At 41.7% G+C, this 17,936-nt stretch overlaps 1 protein-coding gene across 3 annotated transcripts in view; it reads left to right on the plus strand.

Moving 5' to 3' along the window:
* The window catches only part of CFTR (CF transmembrane conductance regulator), a 93,181-nt gene extending 77,026 nt beyond the window's left edge, over positions 1-16,155 (plus strand). For 2 of the 3 annotated variants that reach the window (XM_081023455.1, XM_081023456.1), the window contains 4 exons: positions 2,515-2,604; positions 7,196-7,368; positions 8,399-8,504; positions 11,456-12,446. In XM_081023455.1, the coding sequence (XP_080879581.1) occupies positions 2,515-2,604; positions 7,196-7,368; positions 8,399-8,504; positions 11,456-11,662 (576 nt within the window). In that variant the 3' untranslated portion in view covers positions 11,663-12,446. Of the gene's footprint in view, positions 1-2,514; positions 2,605-7,195; positions 7,369-8,398; positions 8,505-11,455; positions 12,447-13,480 lie in introns of those variants that run through there. The other variant, XR_013991147.1, reaches the window with a different exon arrangement.
* Positions 16,156-17,936: the final 1,781 nt, after the last annotated feature.

A 17,936-nucleotide genomic window follows, 5' to 3' on the forward strand; every position in this document is an offset into this window, starting at 1 on the left:
GCCCACAAAGCAACTTACAACAAAAGCAATTCAAATACAATACAAATAGTTTAAATACAATAAAACAGTGATATTGAATAAAATCAAGAAAGAGATAACAGCTGCAGCTTAATCAACGGGGGAGACAAAGACTTTAAATCAAAATAAAAGCTAGATTGGAAAATATGGTGCTCTCAAACTCCATAAAGTTGAGAGAGAGAGGAGACCAACTAAATGTATTTAGGGATGAAGTTTCACAACCTAGTGTCACAGAACAGAAGGCCCTGCTTTGCTTCCCATCCACCAAGCCATGGAGGGTTATGGGATGCTAAGAATGCCTCTTATATTTAGCCCAGTGGGTGAAGGGGATTCTATCAAAGGACCTTTGGATATCCCAGTCCCAAACTATTGGTTTTCACATGTACAAGCAGAGCCAAGAATGTCATCGTAATAATCCCTGCACAAATTATCCGAAGGAGTCAACTATGCCGTCATTCACATAACCTAACTTCTTCCATTTTTACTCACATAGCCAAACTCATTGGATCATCAATTGCATTGTATGGAAATACGAAGCATAAGCGAGCTTTTACATTGCAGATAAGAGGTCACTCACTTTTGGGGGGCTGTCAGCACATTTGCAAAGTGGAGAAACTTTAGTGGGCTCCACAAAACCCCACAACCCAGAACACTCTGCAACCTCTTCTGCTGGTTACAATAAAATGCTTTCAGGCCTAATTTCAGGTGGGGTCCCGTGGGTGTCAAGGAAGGCCTTTGTGGGCACCTGTGTGTTTGAAGGCACCAGGTTGGTGACCCCTGTTCTAGATGGTTGTAGCTGTTATGTCCAGGCCAGTTCCTATACAAACTGAAATAGTCTTTGTTACTTGTTTTATTAGTAATGTAAAAGGGATGAGGAAGAGGGGAAACGATCACCTTTCAGGCTTTCCAATAGGCAGTGTTTATTCAGCGGGCACAATGGAGGGGAAGTCGTAGCAAAAGCCACTTTCTCTGAGAGAAAAATCTGCCAAGGGCTTTCGGTGACGCAGAAAGTGTCACATTCTCAGAGCGGTTGTGAAAGAGTTACTGTCATCTGAAGCGGAATAAATCATTCCTGGCAAGAGTGATACAAAGTCTCTCACACTGCTTAAAGAGATTAAGCAAATATTGAATTTGGACTGTGTCGTTCTCCGCCCCCAAGACACAGTTTCCTATGTGTGACTAAGAGGTGTCCATTTCTCACCATGGGAGAAGCAGGGAAACAGCTTTAGCTTCATTGACAGACAACAATCTCAGGGGCTTCAGTAGGAATTAGGAGCAGGATGTGGGAAGATAAAGCATAGCATTCGAATATAAAAATGCATCTCCTCTACTTCCTTACCTACCGTGACAGGAAACAGAAAGCAGCAAACAGAAAAATGCACACCATAACTTCAGTTGTGCAAGACTCCTGCGCTAATGTTGTTACTAATTGTTACCACTTTCCTCACAGAAAGCCTATCACATTCTTGCTATTATGCAGGAGTTTTGTTTCACTTATTTCAGGGGCAGGGACTCGTTCCCTTCCAGATGTTGCCAAACACCAGGTCCCATCATTACTGATTGTTGGCCTTCCTGGCTGGGACTGATGGGAGCTGAATTCCGGCAATATCTGGAGCCACAGTTTCCGCTCCCTGTATTATGGAACAAGATAGTTTGGGGCAATTTTGAGCAGTACTTGTTGTTTGGATGGGGTCCCGGAGGACAGCAAAGCAAAAATATCAGGGAAAGTAAATAGAGCCAAGGATACGATTTGGTGCGATGAAGTGGTTTCCTCATTGCGAGACGTGAGGTTACAGGGAATCAGGCACAGGGCCTTTTCGGTAGTGGCACCCGCCCTGTGGAACACCCACCCAGCAGATGTCAAACAGATAAACAGCTATCTGAATTCTAAAAGACAGCTGAAGGGGAGGTTTTTAGTGTTTGATGCGTTTTTACTATATTTTACTATATTTTGTTGGGAGCTACCCAACAACCCAGTCAGGTGGGTGGTATAATAGGGTGGCGCTGTGGTCTAAACCACTGAGCCTCTTGGGCTTCCGATCGGAAGGTTGGCGGTTCGAATCCCTGCGACAGGGTGAGCTCCCGTTGCTCTGTCCCAGCTCCTGACAACCTAGCAGTTCAAAAGCATGCCAGTGCAAGTAGATAAATAGGTACAGCTGTGGTGGGAAGGTAAATGGCATTTCTGTGTGATCTGGGTTCCTTCATGGTGTTCTGTTGCACCAGAAGCAGTTTAGTCATGCTAGCCACATGACCCGGAAAGCTGTCTGTGGACAAACGCTGGTTTCCTTGGCCTGAAAGCGAGAAGAGAGCTGCGACCCCATACCCATCCCCCACCTGCTTCCACTAACACATTTAAAAGGGAATAGGATGTTAATCAGCCAAAGTCATGTTTGAAGAGGAACAGAAAATGGCTGTTTTATCAGCTATAGCCTTAGCTCTTCCACATAAATTCTGCTAACAGGTTTTTTTAAAATTTGTTTTGTTCTACTTCCACAGAAAGTGTTCATATTTTCTGGATCTTTTCGAAAGAACTTGGACCCTTATGGACAGTGGACTGATGAAGAACTATGGAAAGTTGCTGAGGAGGTAGGTATGCCCATCTTTGTTAGTTATGTTTTCAGGGAGAGCAATATAATTCCCAAGTGGTTAAGGCATGACAAGGGACTCAGCTACATTGGCAAAGAAAAAGCGCTTTATATGTGTTGTATATGCATTATAACACTGTGGCACCAGATGGCGCTGTGGAGTTTTGTTTTGCCAACCCGATTTCTCATACAAAGTTTACGCGTTTAACTGAAACGTTTTTTTGATGTGTCTGGATCCAGCCAAGATGGCCCAATAACTTTGTTACTCCCCTCTGATAAGATGTTGCGGATCAGACTTTTTCCTTCTCCTAGATAAATTGCCGTCTCATTAAGGAAAGGGTGGTGTGGACAACTGCAAATATTTGTTGCTCATTTTCATTTAGTATGTCTGCCTTGTGCATTTTTAAAACTACTTTAAACTTTGTAATCATATGTAATTCAATTCATTTGCTGATCAGGTAAGGAAGCAGAAATATATGTATTTATTTATTTACTTGCTTGCTTTTTTGCTATATTTATATAGCTACCCCATAAAAGAAGTTGTCTGGGCAACTCACAAGACAATGAAATAAAATAGCAGAACATTAAAATACAATATAAACCACCATAAAAAACAGTAAAAAATGGTTTGTTTGTTTTTTTAAAAAAACAACCTGAAACACAGTATAAAACTCAGTTCAAAACTAACATAAATTATGAAACATAATAATGGGTGAATAAGGATTGTATTCACCTGGTACTGAAAAGATCATAAAAATGGAGCCAAGTGAACATTTCCAAAAAGTCTATTCCATAACCAGGATGCCACTCCCCCTGAATGCCTAGTGGTTATCCAGTTTATTTCATTTGGCTGGGTACTAGTGTATCAGTAGGTAGTAATTACAAGACTTAGATTAGAGAGTGGCCAGTGGTCCTCCCATTCACCCCAGAATGGTTCTAGCCTTTCTCAAGTGCTCCAGTTGAGGACTTGAAAGAGTTGCAGTCATGGGATTGTTGTCTTTCACATGACGGTGTATGTTTTGATTCCACAAAGTGGGAAGTGACAGGATGTTTGTGTTACTGTGCTCTGTGAAGTGGGACTATTGTCCTTTGTTCTTTCTCTTTGCTGTCTGATGGTAGAGAGGGAGGGAGCCATGTTGCAGTGCTCCGTGTGTGTTTATATGTAAATAAACTAGATTAGCCAAAATGCTGAGTTGCTGAGGTCTGTCACGCAAGTTGCAAAGACTCTGCGGATCGCTAAGTGTCCCGATGTCTGTTGGCATCGGTCACTGTGATGTTCGGGCTGAAGAAAGCTTTTGACTCTCCCAATGATTGACCAGGAGGGAGAGAACATGCCAGTCAGGCATGTGTCTCTGCCAGGGTCCTACTCGAGTGTAGGACAAGCTCCTGACACCTTGTAGCATCTGCTTGAAAGCAGGTTCAAGGCTGTGCCTTCCTCAGTTCTGTCCAAACGTTTTTCCAAGGCCACATGCATTTGGCACTCCTACCCAGTGGGAGTTGTCTCCACGGGGAGCTGACCAGGGTCCTGATTTTCTGTACTAGACCACTTCCTTGCAAAGTCTCACTAACACTCCTACAGGATCCTACCACATACAAGGTAAGCAGCAGTAGGAGATTGCGGAGTAAATTTTCCCAACTGGGACACAGAATATGCCTCAGAATCCCTTTGATGTAAGGCCATTTCTCTCTCAGTGGAAGGAAAATAGAGAATGCCAACTACAGGGTTGGCATACTCTTTTCTGTGGTTTGGAGATGCGTTGGCAAACTGGGAAGGCTATGAACCATCTGGATCCATCCATTCCTGGCCCACTCCTTTTCAGAGCTCAGATATTTGGAAAGCAAATTCTCTGGAAGTTTCCAGGGTGGCAGTTGGACCTTTCGCTCCATCTTTAGAGAGGGAGATCCAATGCTTCATTGAACCACCTCTCAAGGATCATAGATCACAGAGCACATTGTTTAAAGAGGATGATTGAACTATTATAAAAAAGTTATTTCACAATACAGTGGTACCTCAGGTTAAGTACTTAATTCGTTCCGTAGATCCGTTCTTAACCTGAAACTGTTCTTAACCTGAAGCACCACTTTAGCTAATGGGGCCTCCCGCTGCTGCTGCCGCGCTGCCGGAGCCCAATTTCTGTTCTTATCCTGAAGCAAAGTTCTTAACCTGAAGCACTATTTCTGGGTTAGCGGAGTGTGTAACCTGAAGCGTATGTAACCTGAAGCGTATGTAACCCGAGGTACCACTGTAACTCTTTGATTTAAATTAGATCGGGCCATGTCTTCCATCATTGTTTGCCCCCTCTTATATTTGTGTGTGTGTTTTGCTTCCATAACTGTTCATACCACATCTTCTTAGTATTACCTCATAGCCTTCATTTGCAGTTTCACAACATTTTTTCTTTGCCTTTTCAAGCTCATTCAACATCTGCACAAACACTTCTTTTTGCCAAAGCATCTAGTTGGGTGCCTGCTGTTAAGATGTTGTAGCACAGCACCACTTTTAAATACGTTTTAATATATGATTGAAAATGTGGGTCACCACTCATAAATAAAGTGAGGCAAACCTCAAAAGAAGATAGAAAATCTATTTACTGAAGCACTTACAAAGATATGCTTCACACACACACACACACACACACACACACACGGAGAGGGAGAGAAGCAGCTGAATTCTTTTTCTCAGGAATATATAAATCAGATAGTGAATCACTGTATTTAAAATATTAACAGGTTGTTGTTGTTTTTTAAAAAATAATTCCTATCATCTTAACGAGTACAAAAGAATATGCAATAAATCTAACCTACAAACCTTTAAAGATTTGTCTTGATTGGTTGGTTTATTTTTGAAATTTGGGCTTCTTTCCTATCAGCCATTTACAGGGGTGTCCTGGGCAGGGGCAGTTTTGGTGGAGGAGGGGAGTAATTTAGTAACACAGAGATCAGATATACCTACTGGAAGAGAAGAGCGTAGCACTATTTATTTAAGAGTGCAGCGCTATTAATAAATGGCACTATCCCAATCTTTGTGCCTGTTTTGAAAATAGATTACAAGCATGGAGGAAGAATCCCTCTAAGTATAGCTGTCACTGAGAGAGAGCGCATGATGTAATACAAATACTACAAGCTAAGTATCTTAGGAAGAGCAGCGGATAACATGAAAAATTGTCGGTGTGGACACCTTAGATTAAATCCAATTAAATGGCCCCTATTATCCAGCTTTGAATTTGGCTGTCAAGTATGCTAATATGTGCAGTCTATGCAAGGTGTCTGTTCCTACTAATTTTATTTATAAATCGCTTAGTAAAATAAATCTCCCCTTTGTGTACCTGAAATAATTAACCATAATTCACAGATAACATCAGAAAATATTAAAAGCAGCTATACAGTGGTCTCTCGGGTTACATACGCTTCAGGTTACATACTTCGCTAACCCAGAAATAGTGCTTCAGGTTCAGAACTTTGCTTCAGGATGTGAACAGAAATCATGCACCGGTGGCACGGCAGCAGCGGGAGGCGCCATTAGCTAAAGTGGTGCTTCAGGTTAAGAACAGTTTCAGGTTAAGAACGGACCTCCGGAACAAATTAAGTACTTAACCCGAGGTACCACTGTACATAGCTAAATTATGTGTCTGGATAGACTTGCTAAAACAAAGGTTTTAGTGGGTGCCGAAAACAGTATAAGTGAGAGTGCCTGCTGAATGTGAATGTTAGGTCTTTTTAAAAAAGAGAAACTTGGCTATTAATTGAAGCTCATAAAATGTGTGTCCCTATAGTACGTCAAAAGATACTTTTTACTAATCTTATAAATTTGTGCTGCTCTCAGTTACGCGGTGTAATCCCCTTTGTGTCTAATTGAAATTCTGATAAGGCCCACTGACCACAGTAGACATTTAAAAATGGCGACCATTTGTTCCAGATGACCAGTTATGGGAAATGGATGACACACACATTTAGAGGTTTTATCTAGTGTAAGTGTGGTTAATTGGCTGAATCCAGTGCTGTGCCATGCCTACCTTGACTGTTAAAGCAGGTTTCAAATTATAGTCAGTGTTTCCTATTAAGAAGGAACAATTGTTGTGATGATATAAATTATGTGTTGGTGTATATATCATTACTATTACTCACAGATTAAATAGATTTCAACATAAGCTCACCGTTTCTGATGGATCTCTAGGCCTTAAGTATATATTACTGTTTATTCTGAACTGAACAACCTATTAAACTATCAAAGGGAGGGCACTCCTTTGTTTTCTGAGCATTCCTGAGATGGCATCTCTGTGTTCTGTTTCTGTGGCTATAATCTGTAGCATTTGTAACCTAGAAGTCATTGTTTAGGAGATGTCCCTAAACCAGGCAACCTGGCTAACACATCAAACTTTTCAAAGTCCATTTCCAATATCATCTTATCGTGTGACGCAGGAGGGTGTTATTTGAGAATGAAATTGTCTGCACCCTTCATCATGTGGGTCTAGATGCCTAGTGCTGTGGATTAAGGCCAAATAGTCATAACTTTTGCAAGAAAGAAAACCAATTTGTGTGAAACAGAATGCTTATCTCCCACTGCCTCCCAACCCTATTCTTATCTCCTTCAGGTTGGACTGAAATCTGTAATAGAGCAATTTCCAGGCAAGCTTGATTTTGTCCTTTTGGACGGTGGCTGTGTCCTCAGCCATGGACATAAACAATTAATGTGTCTTGCCAGATCAATTCTCAGCAAAGCAAAAATTCTTCTTCTGGATGAACCAAGTGCTCATCTTGATCCTAAGTAAGTACGAGACAAATATTTTGTCCAGTTGTTTTCATACTGGAATAAAACAGTATCATGTTAATAATAATAATTCTCCTTGTTTTACATTTGCCATTTGCCATCTGACCTCTGCTGAAATACTTCCAGTGAAAGCGAACTTGCCACCTTTTGAGGCAGTCTATTCCACTTTTAAATGGCCTGTTCCATTGGGTAGATTCTCCTAACATTTAGCCAAAATCTGTTTCCCAGGCATTTCCACCCATTAGTTCTAGTCCTCCCCTTTAGACCAACAGAGAAAGCTCCTCTCCCATTTTTTTGTGCTGTGCTTATTATTATTGTTATTGTTATTTGTAGCCCGCTCATCTGACTGGCTTCTCCCAGGCACTCCGGAAGCTTCCCACAAATATAAAAGCATAATAGCACATCAAATATTTAAACAATTTCCCTATACAGGGCTGCCTTCTACAAGTTGTGTAGTTATTTATCTCCTTGGCATCTGATGGGAGGGCATTCCACAGGGCAGGTGCCACTACCGAGAAGGCCCTCTGCCTGGTTCCCTGTCATTTCACTTCTTGCAGCGAGGAAAGTGTTGCAGTTCTCTGAAGACAGCAATCATTGTCTCTTCTCCAGAATAAACACCCCTACCTCTTTTAACCATTCCTTATAGGAACCCTCACCATCCTGGTCATTCTTGGGGTTGCCTTAGGAGAGGAAATCACTATCAAGGTGGTTTAACTCTGCAATGCCAGCATACCCCTTCTGGTTTCCTACAGCAGATATTGACCTTTTTCCAACCTTGTCTGGTCAAGGCAAGAAGCAAATGAAAACAGTTACTTCAGAACAAAATACTGAGCAACTACTTCAGTAGTCGCATTGCAGGAGTAGTCAGTGTAGCAACAGTAGGCGTCATGCTGACATTTCATCTGAACTGAAACTTCCCTATTGCAATGCTGTAAAAAGCCTAGCAAATACTGTAAAAGTGTCAACTGCATGTAACCAAAAGTTTATATTTCATTCTTCTGCATATTAAAACTCGTTTACCTTTCAGGACTTTCCAAGTCATTAAAAAGACTCTCAAGCAGGCTTTTGCAAACTGTACAGTAATACTCTCAGAACACAGGCTAGAAGCACTAATGGAGTGCCAGCGATATTTGGTGAGTGCCTGTCAAGAATTAGGCGCGATGTCCAAGGTAGATCCAAATAGCTACTTTTAGGCACGAGTAAGGGCTTGGAGCGGGACGCGGGTGGCACTGTGGGTTAAACCACAGAGCCTAGGACTTGCCGATCAGAAGGTCGGTGGTTCGAATCCCCACGACGGGGTGAGCTCCCGTTGCTCAGTCCCAGCTCCTGCCCACCTAGCAGTCTGAAAGCACCTCAAAGTGCAAGTAGATAAATAGGTACCGCTCTGGCGGGAAGGTAAACGGCGTTTCCGTGCGCTGCTCTGGTTCGCCAGAAGTGGCTTAGTCATGCTGGCCACATGACCCGGAAGCTGTATGTCGGCTCCCTCAGCCAATAAAGCGAGATGAGTGCCGCAACCCCAGAGTCGGTCACGACTGGACCTAATGGTCAGGGGTCCCTTTACCTTTACCTTTAAGGGCTTGGAGCATGTCCAGTGGTGTTTGTTCTGGACTTCTTTCATTTGAATAGCAGGCCCTGCAATATCGCAAGCTGTGTTTGTATGTTCTGGTCCAAAGACACCATGGACATGTGCAAACTTTATATCCCAACCAACATTATGTTCTAACAGGTGCAAATTATATGTGCTTAATTAATATATTTTTTTTTGCATGAAATGGCTGTTTACAAAGCATATGTAACAACACCGCTAGTCACACTTCCTAAAATATGGTGCACCTTTGGAGCCAGAAGTCTAGTTTTTGAGCTTAATCCAGAAATACACATTTTTTAGAGGAATTCTTTGATAGCACAATGTTTGCGTTCTGTGCTATCCCATAAGACTTACTTATGGAAATGCACAATGTACTGTAGGCATTCCCCCCTCCCCGAATAATCAATACAATCATGCCAAAGGGCACATAGTTAGAGTATTTCAAACAAGATGCTTATTGACACTTGAGTTGCTGTTACTAGTTTTGTTGCTCATAATTGTTTTATTGCCTGGTTTAAACTGTATTTTGGGATTTTCATTTATATTGTTTTGATTGCTCTATGTAAACTGCTTCAGGTCACCTTGTGGCAGGAGGTGACTTATAAAAGCATTAAATAAATATAGACAATAGTTGGAGAGCAAAGTATGCTATGCTAAGGTATTTTCTCCTTCCTTATAAAGCAGAGGAGAATTTTTCAAGAACCTAGCAAGTTATGTTAGGAACTGTGTTTCTGGAGTCTCAGAAGGAAGCTGATCATCACTTCGAATGCCAATAGTAGCTGGCTTGATACTGCTCATCTTCCAAATTCTTTCACTTCTATAAAAAGGGAGATATGAAGAAGGAAATGCCAAGTTCTGTATCAAAGTACTAACTGTCCTGGACACAACTGTCTAATACATGATTTACAGTTTCACTTCTCAGTTCTGATAGCGAGAACACATAAGTCAACAACAGCACAAACTGTTTCATGCAACATTTTTCACAGCTGCATTTTCTCTCTCTTACTCATGCACACTAGGTAGATAGAATAGCTTCCCAGGTAGACACATTTTTTAAATGGTAAACGTTTTCCAAGTTCCAGTGCTTTCCCCCCATTATTGCCCCTCATTTCTTGCGCACACAGATGTGAACTTTTTGGGGGAGGAAGGAAGGAAGGGTGCAAAAATTACTCTTTTCATATTATAATATCTTCTCTGAGCAGTTGCACAAGGCAGTCTACCTAGTGAAATACAAATAAATGGAATGCCTTATATCATGCAATGGATCTGTTAATGAACAGAGCGGAACAATATAAATACTGGGCGTTATCCAACGCATTGCTTGTGCAGTAGAATTTTCCCTCCGCACATGTGCTCTGTGCCCATCCCAAATGTGCTCTGGAGGGCTGTGGAAACTCCTGGAACAGATTAAGGTTGGGGGGTGGGAGAGGGGAGAGGAGAGGAGGACGAGGTTTTATCGTGCATACAATGGACACTTACCCCTTCCACTGGGTGGGCAGTTGTTGCAGATCCTTTCTCTCAGTCACCATCCCCAGGCAGTGAAAACAGAACGCACATGGCCAAGTTGTCATTGAGGGAATTCCCCTTAGCCGCCTGGGTAGCGGGCTCAAGTTCCTGCCAGCTGCTGCGATTCAAATTGGCTGAAAAGGCATTAGCTGCATGTATATATGGGCCATAGCTGTCAATGTTTTTCCTTTTTTAAGGGAAATTACCTTATTCCAAATAGGATTCCTTGCACAAAAGGGAAAAGTTGACAGCTATGATATGGTCAGCCAGCGAGGTATAATAGCCGGCAGTGCCTTCCTACCACAGTGCATACAAAGTTATTGTGCTGTGTTAGTGGAATTCTGTCCACTGTGTTGGACCCATGGAAATATCCTGAAGTAACTGTACCAGTGCTATTTTTCTAGAAAAAGAGGTGGCGCAACTCACCATGAACACCTCCCTCGTTCTCTTAGAATGGCAATGGCATCCACCTGAAAAGTGCCGGAACTGAGTTCCTAGGAGGTCTCCCTGAAAGAAAAACCCCCTGACTATGGCTGTATCTACTCTCACCTATTAAAAATATCATTCTTAAACATCAAGACAGGGAAAAGTCCCATTTGGTTTCTCTTTCACTTCCTTTCCACAATGTCTACCTTGTGTCTGGAAGGGGTTTGCTCTGCAGCACCCTCTGGTGTCACATTTTAATGACACATTATTAACGTTGGGAAAAAAGGACATATGGCAATATGGTTATCAGAACCATTCCCTTTTAGTGTTAAAAACCATGAGTGTAGATCTGCCCTATATCTGAATTTAAGATGATTTGGCTCTGGGCAATGTCTAAATGCAAGATTTCCTGGGAACATAAAGGGTGGAATGTAAATGGAGTAGATAATTCAATTACTAATCGTAATTCAGTCCTGTAATTATATTATTGGCTTAAAAATAACCATTCACAAGCCAAACGTTGCTGTTTTATAACTGTATTGTACCCACCCTCTTCTTAACTAGGTGATAGAAGAGAACAAAGTCACACAATATGAATCCATCCAGAAGCTGCTCAGCGAAAAGAATTCTTTCCGTCAAGCCATCAGCCATTCAGATCGTGTCAGACTCTTCCCGGTGCATCCCAGGAACTCAAGCAAACGGATGTCGAGGCCTAAAATAAGTGCCTTGCAAGAAGAAACCGAAGAAGAAGTGCAAGAAACCCGGTTGTGAAAATTTATCGAGGTGCTGTCTCGTTGCAATTTAACAGGAAGCATTCTGGGAAAATGTCAGAACAGGGCATTGTTGAAAATTGCCACTAAAAGAAGTGCAAAAGCAAGCACATGAATATGTATCTATCTCTGCAAAAAAAACTTCATTCCAAGGGCCAATTTGGTTATGAAGGATTGGTGCATTAGGCAGTATCCCCACCCCCTGAAGCTGCCCCCATCTCTTCTGCTTCTTCTGCACATAGGAAGATATTTTATCAAGATGGATGATCAAAATTTCCAAACATTTCAATTGTATTAGCTGCCTCTTTAAAAATAATGTGAATGTCATAACAAGCACATCAAAGTCTACACTCGTCTTTTCAAACTGAATCCATAGCTCACTACGAAACAGCCTGCTTTTCTGTGTAAAAAACAACAATAATCCAGGGTTTTTAAAAATGCATTTTGGGGTGGTTTGAGGTCAAGAGTTACAAATGCAGGTCATGAATTATATTTATTATTACACAAATTATAAATATTTAGGCTGTCAACTAAACAGCAGAGACATTTATTTTCTGTGTCAGGAAGAACACGGCAATTACCATGCTTTTGTTCTTGAAAGTGCTGGGCTTTTCAAGTCAGTGATGGTTGGTGTGCAAAACTGCTATACTTGTGGGAGAATGAGAGCACCAAACAGGAAGAATTTCACAGTTTCTCCTAAATTCTGTAGTGGAAAAGACATGGAAACATGGCCAGACGTTTGGGTTCATTCTTTTACACAGTACAGAGGTTCTATTCAGTTGCAAACAAATAATAATAATAATAATAATTTATTATTTATACCCCGCCCATCTGGCTGGGCTTCCCCGGCCACTCTGGGCGGCTTCCAAAAGAATATTAAAATACTATAATACATCAAACATTAAAAGCTTCCCGAAACAGGGCTGCCTTCAGATGTCTTCTAAAAGCCTGGTAGTTGTTGTTCTCTTTGACATCTGGTGGGAGGGTGTTCCACAGGGAAGGCGCCACTACCGAGAAGGCCCTCTGCCTGGTTCCCTGTAACTTGGCTTCTCGCAGTGAGGGAACCGCCAGAAGGCCCTCAGTGCTGGACCTCAGTGTCCGGGTAGAACGATGGGGGAGGAGACGCTCCTTCAGATATACTGGACCAAGGCCGTTTAGGGCTTTAAAGGTCAGCACCAACACTTTGAATTGTGCTCGGAAACGTACTGGGAGCCAATGTAGGTCTTTCAAGACCGGTGTTATGTGGTCTCTGCGGCCGCTCCCAGTCACCAGTCTAGCTGCCGCGTTCTGGATTAGTTGTAGTTTCCGGGTCACCTTCAAAGGTAGCCCCACGTAGAGCGCATTGCAGTAATCCAAGCGGGAGATAACCAGAGCATGCACCACTCTGGCGAGGCAGTCCGCAGGCAGATAGGGTCTCAGCCTGCGTACCAGATGGAGCTGGTAAACAGCTGCCCTGGACACAGATTTGACCTGTGCCTCCATGGACAGCTGTGAGTCCAAAATGACTCCCAGGCTGCGCACCTGGTCCTTCAGGGGCACAGTTACCCCATTCAGGACCAGGGAATCCTCCACACCTGCCCGCCTCCTGTCCCCCAAAAACAGTACTTCTGTCTTGTCAGGATTCAACCTCAATCTGTTAGCCGCCATCCAACCTCCAACCGCCTCCAGGCACTCACACAGGGCCTTCACTGCCTTCACTGGTTCTGATTTGAAAGAGAGGTAGAGCTGGGTATCATCTGCATACTGATGAACACCCAGCCCAAATCCCCTGATGATCTCTCCCAGCGGCTTCATGTAGATGTTGAAAAGCATGGGGGAGAGGACAGAACCCTTACTTTTTATAAAACATCCATGCTTGTTCAGAACATACACCAATTAGAAAGTTGAATCGAAATCAGTTACTTAAGTTGTATTTATTTGAATCAAGCCACTCTAGTGAAAATCAGTGGGCATTTTGTCAGTTGCATTAAATAGAATTATAATATTGCCCTAGACGAATGTAGACACCTTTAGACCAAGTTTTTTCAGTAGATTTTCAAGCATTTATGAACCTACATTGCATGTAAGTAGGTGAGGGGATTATGCATTTTTTAAAAGGAAAAAAGAATCTCATTTATATTAGACTCATTATATGCAATAAGCAGTTGACTCCCTTAGACCTGAAGTCAGCGGAAGCTAAGCACACAAACTGTAGGTTCAAGTGTAAATAATGGTCTGTCCTTTTGCTGAGCGCTTTCTGAAATAAAAAGTCAAGGAAAAGCAATATTCTACAGAATTGTTGCATTTCGGTGAGTGAGAAAAGGGGGAAGTCACAGTTTAGAATATGCAGATCATGATGAACACAGCTGGTTAGGACACAAAATGTCTAGGTAAAGATGACAATGGGAATTTTTACACTTCAAATGAAACCTTCCAAACTTATTCTAGCAATCTTACTGAGGTTGATGGGGGGGGGGAAGCATATTTTAAAAATGAAAATAGCAGTTCATCTGCACGGATGAAAGAGGAATTGACTTTTGTGATGATCTTCTTTTATACAGTTCCATTTTGCAGTTGACTGGACCTTCCTTGGAATATTTATTTAATATCTTTATTTAGAGATGGGAGAGACTCGCTTATTAAGAAAATCCTGTTTTTTAAGAGGAATCGCATATCACGAAGACTATATTTGTATACAAATAATTGTTATATATTTGAACAACAACAAAAATATTTTTTAGCTTGAATTTACTATGTGTTTTAGAAAAAAAACTGGAGTATGGGCAGTATCCCCACAAATGTATCAACTGCTGCTTTGCTTTCTTGTTGTGGTCTTAATTTTAATATACAATGTGAACATTGTATTGAAGAAAATGTGAGGCTCTAACCTTGTCAGAGCTTTTTCCTCCTACGGTCGGTTTAGACCCAGTCCTGTTGCAGTAGGTGGAACATTGGACATATGTAATGGAGATGTGGAGCTTTTGTTTCATAGCAGATCAGACCTAGTTCCAGGTCTTGAAGGATCCTGAATAAGCAACTCTCAGCGAGTCCTGGAAGAAGCAGGCAGACCTAGGTGCCATCCTGCACCTGCCAGATGCTGGCATTGCCCTTTGTAGGGCGAAAACCCTGCTTGTTTCAAAACCAAGGAGATTTGAGCTGTGTTGCTAAAGAAGGCTAACGTGTTCTGCTTAATTAAAATAGTTTTTAAGAATTAGTAACATGATCCTTACATGGCAGGGCTTAGGCAGGGGGATAGTTTTGCACTACTATTTTGTTGCATCTTCTCTTGACGTTGACACTGGTCAATGGGCGTTTCCAATTGCTGTACATACATCTTTCTTATAAGAGGAGAAATCCATTTCCCAGGTATAGCTTGAATCCAGATTGAAGACGTACTAAAAAAAAAGTGCACGAGTGCCAGGGAACGATGGTGCTATTTTACACTGCCAACCGTACAGAAATTATCTCCATGCACGGCTTCAATTGTATGGAAGCCCTGTGGAAGGCAATGCATTATCCATTTTGGTTCCATTTATTTCAGTAGTACTTAAGAGCAAATCTGCACGTCAGGCCTGTATGTGTGAACTAGGTGTGCCCCCTACACAGAAAGCGCAACATAGATGCAAGTGTGCTGTGAATTGTTCGACTAAAGGAAGTACAGTGGTACCTTGGGTTAAGTACTTAATTCATTCCGGAGGTCCGTTCTTAACCTGAAACTGTTCTTAACCTGAAGCACCACTTTAGCTAATGGGGCCTCCTGCTGCTGCTGTGCCGCTGGAGCACAATTTCTGTTCTCATCCTGAAGCAAAGTTCTTAACCCGAGGTACTATTTCTGGGTTAGCGGAGTCTGTAACCTGAAGCGTTTGTAACCCGAGGTACCACTGTACTTCTTTATGTAATGCACTTAATCTGTGGAACTCACTGATGCAAGGCATGGTGGCTTTCTAAGGGGATGGGACAAATTCACGGAGGAGGCTATGGAATTATATTAGTCATTATCGCTATATGGAACCTCTAGGTCCATTGCCAGTCTTCTATTGAATGCCAGTGGACGATCAATAGTGGAAGAGGGTCTTGCTTATGTCTTGTCATGTCTTGCTTATGGACTTCACAAAGCCCAGTGTTGGAAACAGGACATTGGACTCATATCACACTTTACATTCTGTGTGCTATGCATTTGTGGGTGTGTGGACACAGGTACAAGTGACTCACTTGCCCAACTCAAGTGTGGGTACATCATATACACAGGGGCTTGTGTGCAAAGCAGTCCATAGCTGTGATTATCATTTACTGGATTGTTGCCATTGTATGTATTTGTAGAGCTAGAAAACTTAACCCACACTTTGTATGTAACAAGCTACAACACCTGCCATTCAGGTTGCCATCAGGTAATACAAAAAGGTACTAGGCGGCTAGGTCTGGAAAAAATAAATAGAAAGTGAATTTAATTGCAAGCAAGTTTCATGATGCTATTGTGTGCAATATGTCAATAAAACAAACATGTTGTGTACTGTCTCTCTGGCATATGATAACACAAATTATATCCAAGTATGTTTGGGTGAACAAGCCAAAGGCATATTCTGTTGTTGGACCATCGAAGCAAACAGACTTGATCTTGTTCGGCACACAAATATCCAATATATCAACAACTCTGAATCCTCGTGTATTCTGAAGAAATGTTCTTCATACAGTGTTTGCTTATAACTTTTTTGCTTTCTTGTCACTAGATGGTGCTGCAGAACAGATACACTTTTCTCGTGCTGTGTTGCCTCCAGAGAGAGAAACACAGAATCTGTACAGCTGCAAAAACACAGTGCCTTTTATTTGGATCAATTTTTTGTAGGCAAATATAGATGCAGGTTATTTTAGGCTACACAAAATTCAGTTTCATTGAGTAGCCTCGCTAAAAATAAGCTACTTTCCCACTTGACAAAGCAGATGAAGTCTGTGCAACTCAAAATTGCTCACATACATTCACTGAAACACCTGGTGCAATGAATAGTGTCACTTTAAACATCTTGGAATAAATTGTAATGATACATATCTATTTGTAAAGTTTCCAAGAATAGAAAACAGGAAAGAGGACACCTGAAGGAATTTTTATTTTTGTTTTTGTGCATTTTGAAAGGGAGGAAAAGAACATTCACAGGGTCAGTCGGCTGATGACGCGATGGAGTTACCAAAAAGTGCTGCTATTGATTCTGATGGTTTTTGGTAACTCCAAAATTCTGAGGTTTTTTTCCAGAAGGGAGGGGGAAATTAGCACCCTCGTTTCAATAAATAGCTTCAATAAATAAATAATAAATAAATATTTCAATAAATAAAATAAATAGCTTCAATAAATAAATACAACCACTGGATCATCAACAGCTGGGTTGGGTATGTGCAGCTGTGCTTGGATGAATCCCACGTGAAAACTTGGCAAAGTTTCCCTTAGAAACTGATTTTTACTCCAAACATTTCCCATGCAACCCTAGCTACTGAGCAAGTTGTGTAATCCAGAAGCGGGAGAAGGCAGGGGAGTCAAAGCAAAGTCAGGGAGCATTTTAATGAATCAAATGTAAGATTAGACAAATTGCACCCAAAAGGGGATGGGCAGGAATCAATAACAGTTGATTTAATAAGCGTGATGCTTCTCATGAAGGCATTTGGTGAAAATTTGCCTTGTTGTGACTCATATTTGAAACAAACAAACAAAAAAAAGTAGTTTTACAAAACAAGGACACAGACCTATCAGGAAGGGAAAATAAGTGTCTAATAATTACATTATTCTGCTCTCAGGTATATTTGGATTTCTAAAGTTTGGGAGTTTCCCTACAAGTGTGTGTTTCAGGACTTGAAGCATCTACAGATTCTGCTCTCAGTTCCTTTAAATGTATTGTCTGGAACAACCCTTGGATGTTGGCTATCACAACCAAACCACATGGGTACCAGAGCTTTTGGGAATTAAAATGTGCATTCAAAACCTGGCAACGCACATAGGGTCAGTCTACACTGTAGATTGGAGACCATGTCAGTGTCGTGTTTAGTTGCTTATGAATAGAGTACTGGGGAGCAATTCTTAGCTGGAAAGTACTGCTAAGCGGCAGGAATTTAATGGGCACTTGCTCTTCTGTCAATAGCACTGCTGAGGACAAGATAAGAACATGTGAAAACTGCTTTTATCCTGTCCAATAACTGAAACAAATAGAATTGCAGAGTTGGAAGGGATCCTGACGTGCTCCTCTTGAACACTGCTGCTTAGCATTCAGCCTTGCACACAGACAAAAGCAGCTCATATACTCCAGAGTCTAAAG

The sequence above is a fragment of the Podarcis pityusensis genome (genome assembly GCF_964106645.2).
Source record: "Podarcis pityusensis genome assembly, chromosome: 10".
Classification (NCBI taxonomy): domain Eukaryota; kingdom Metazoa; phylum Chordata; class Lepidosauria; order Squamata; family Lacertidae; genus Podarcis; species Podarcis pityusensis.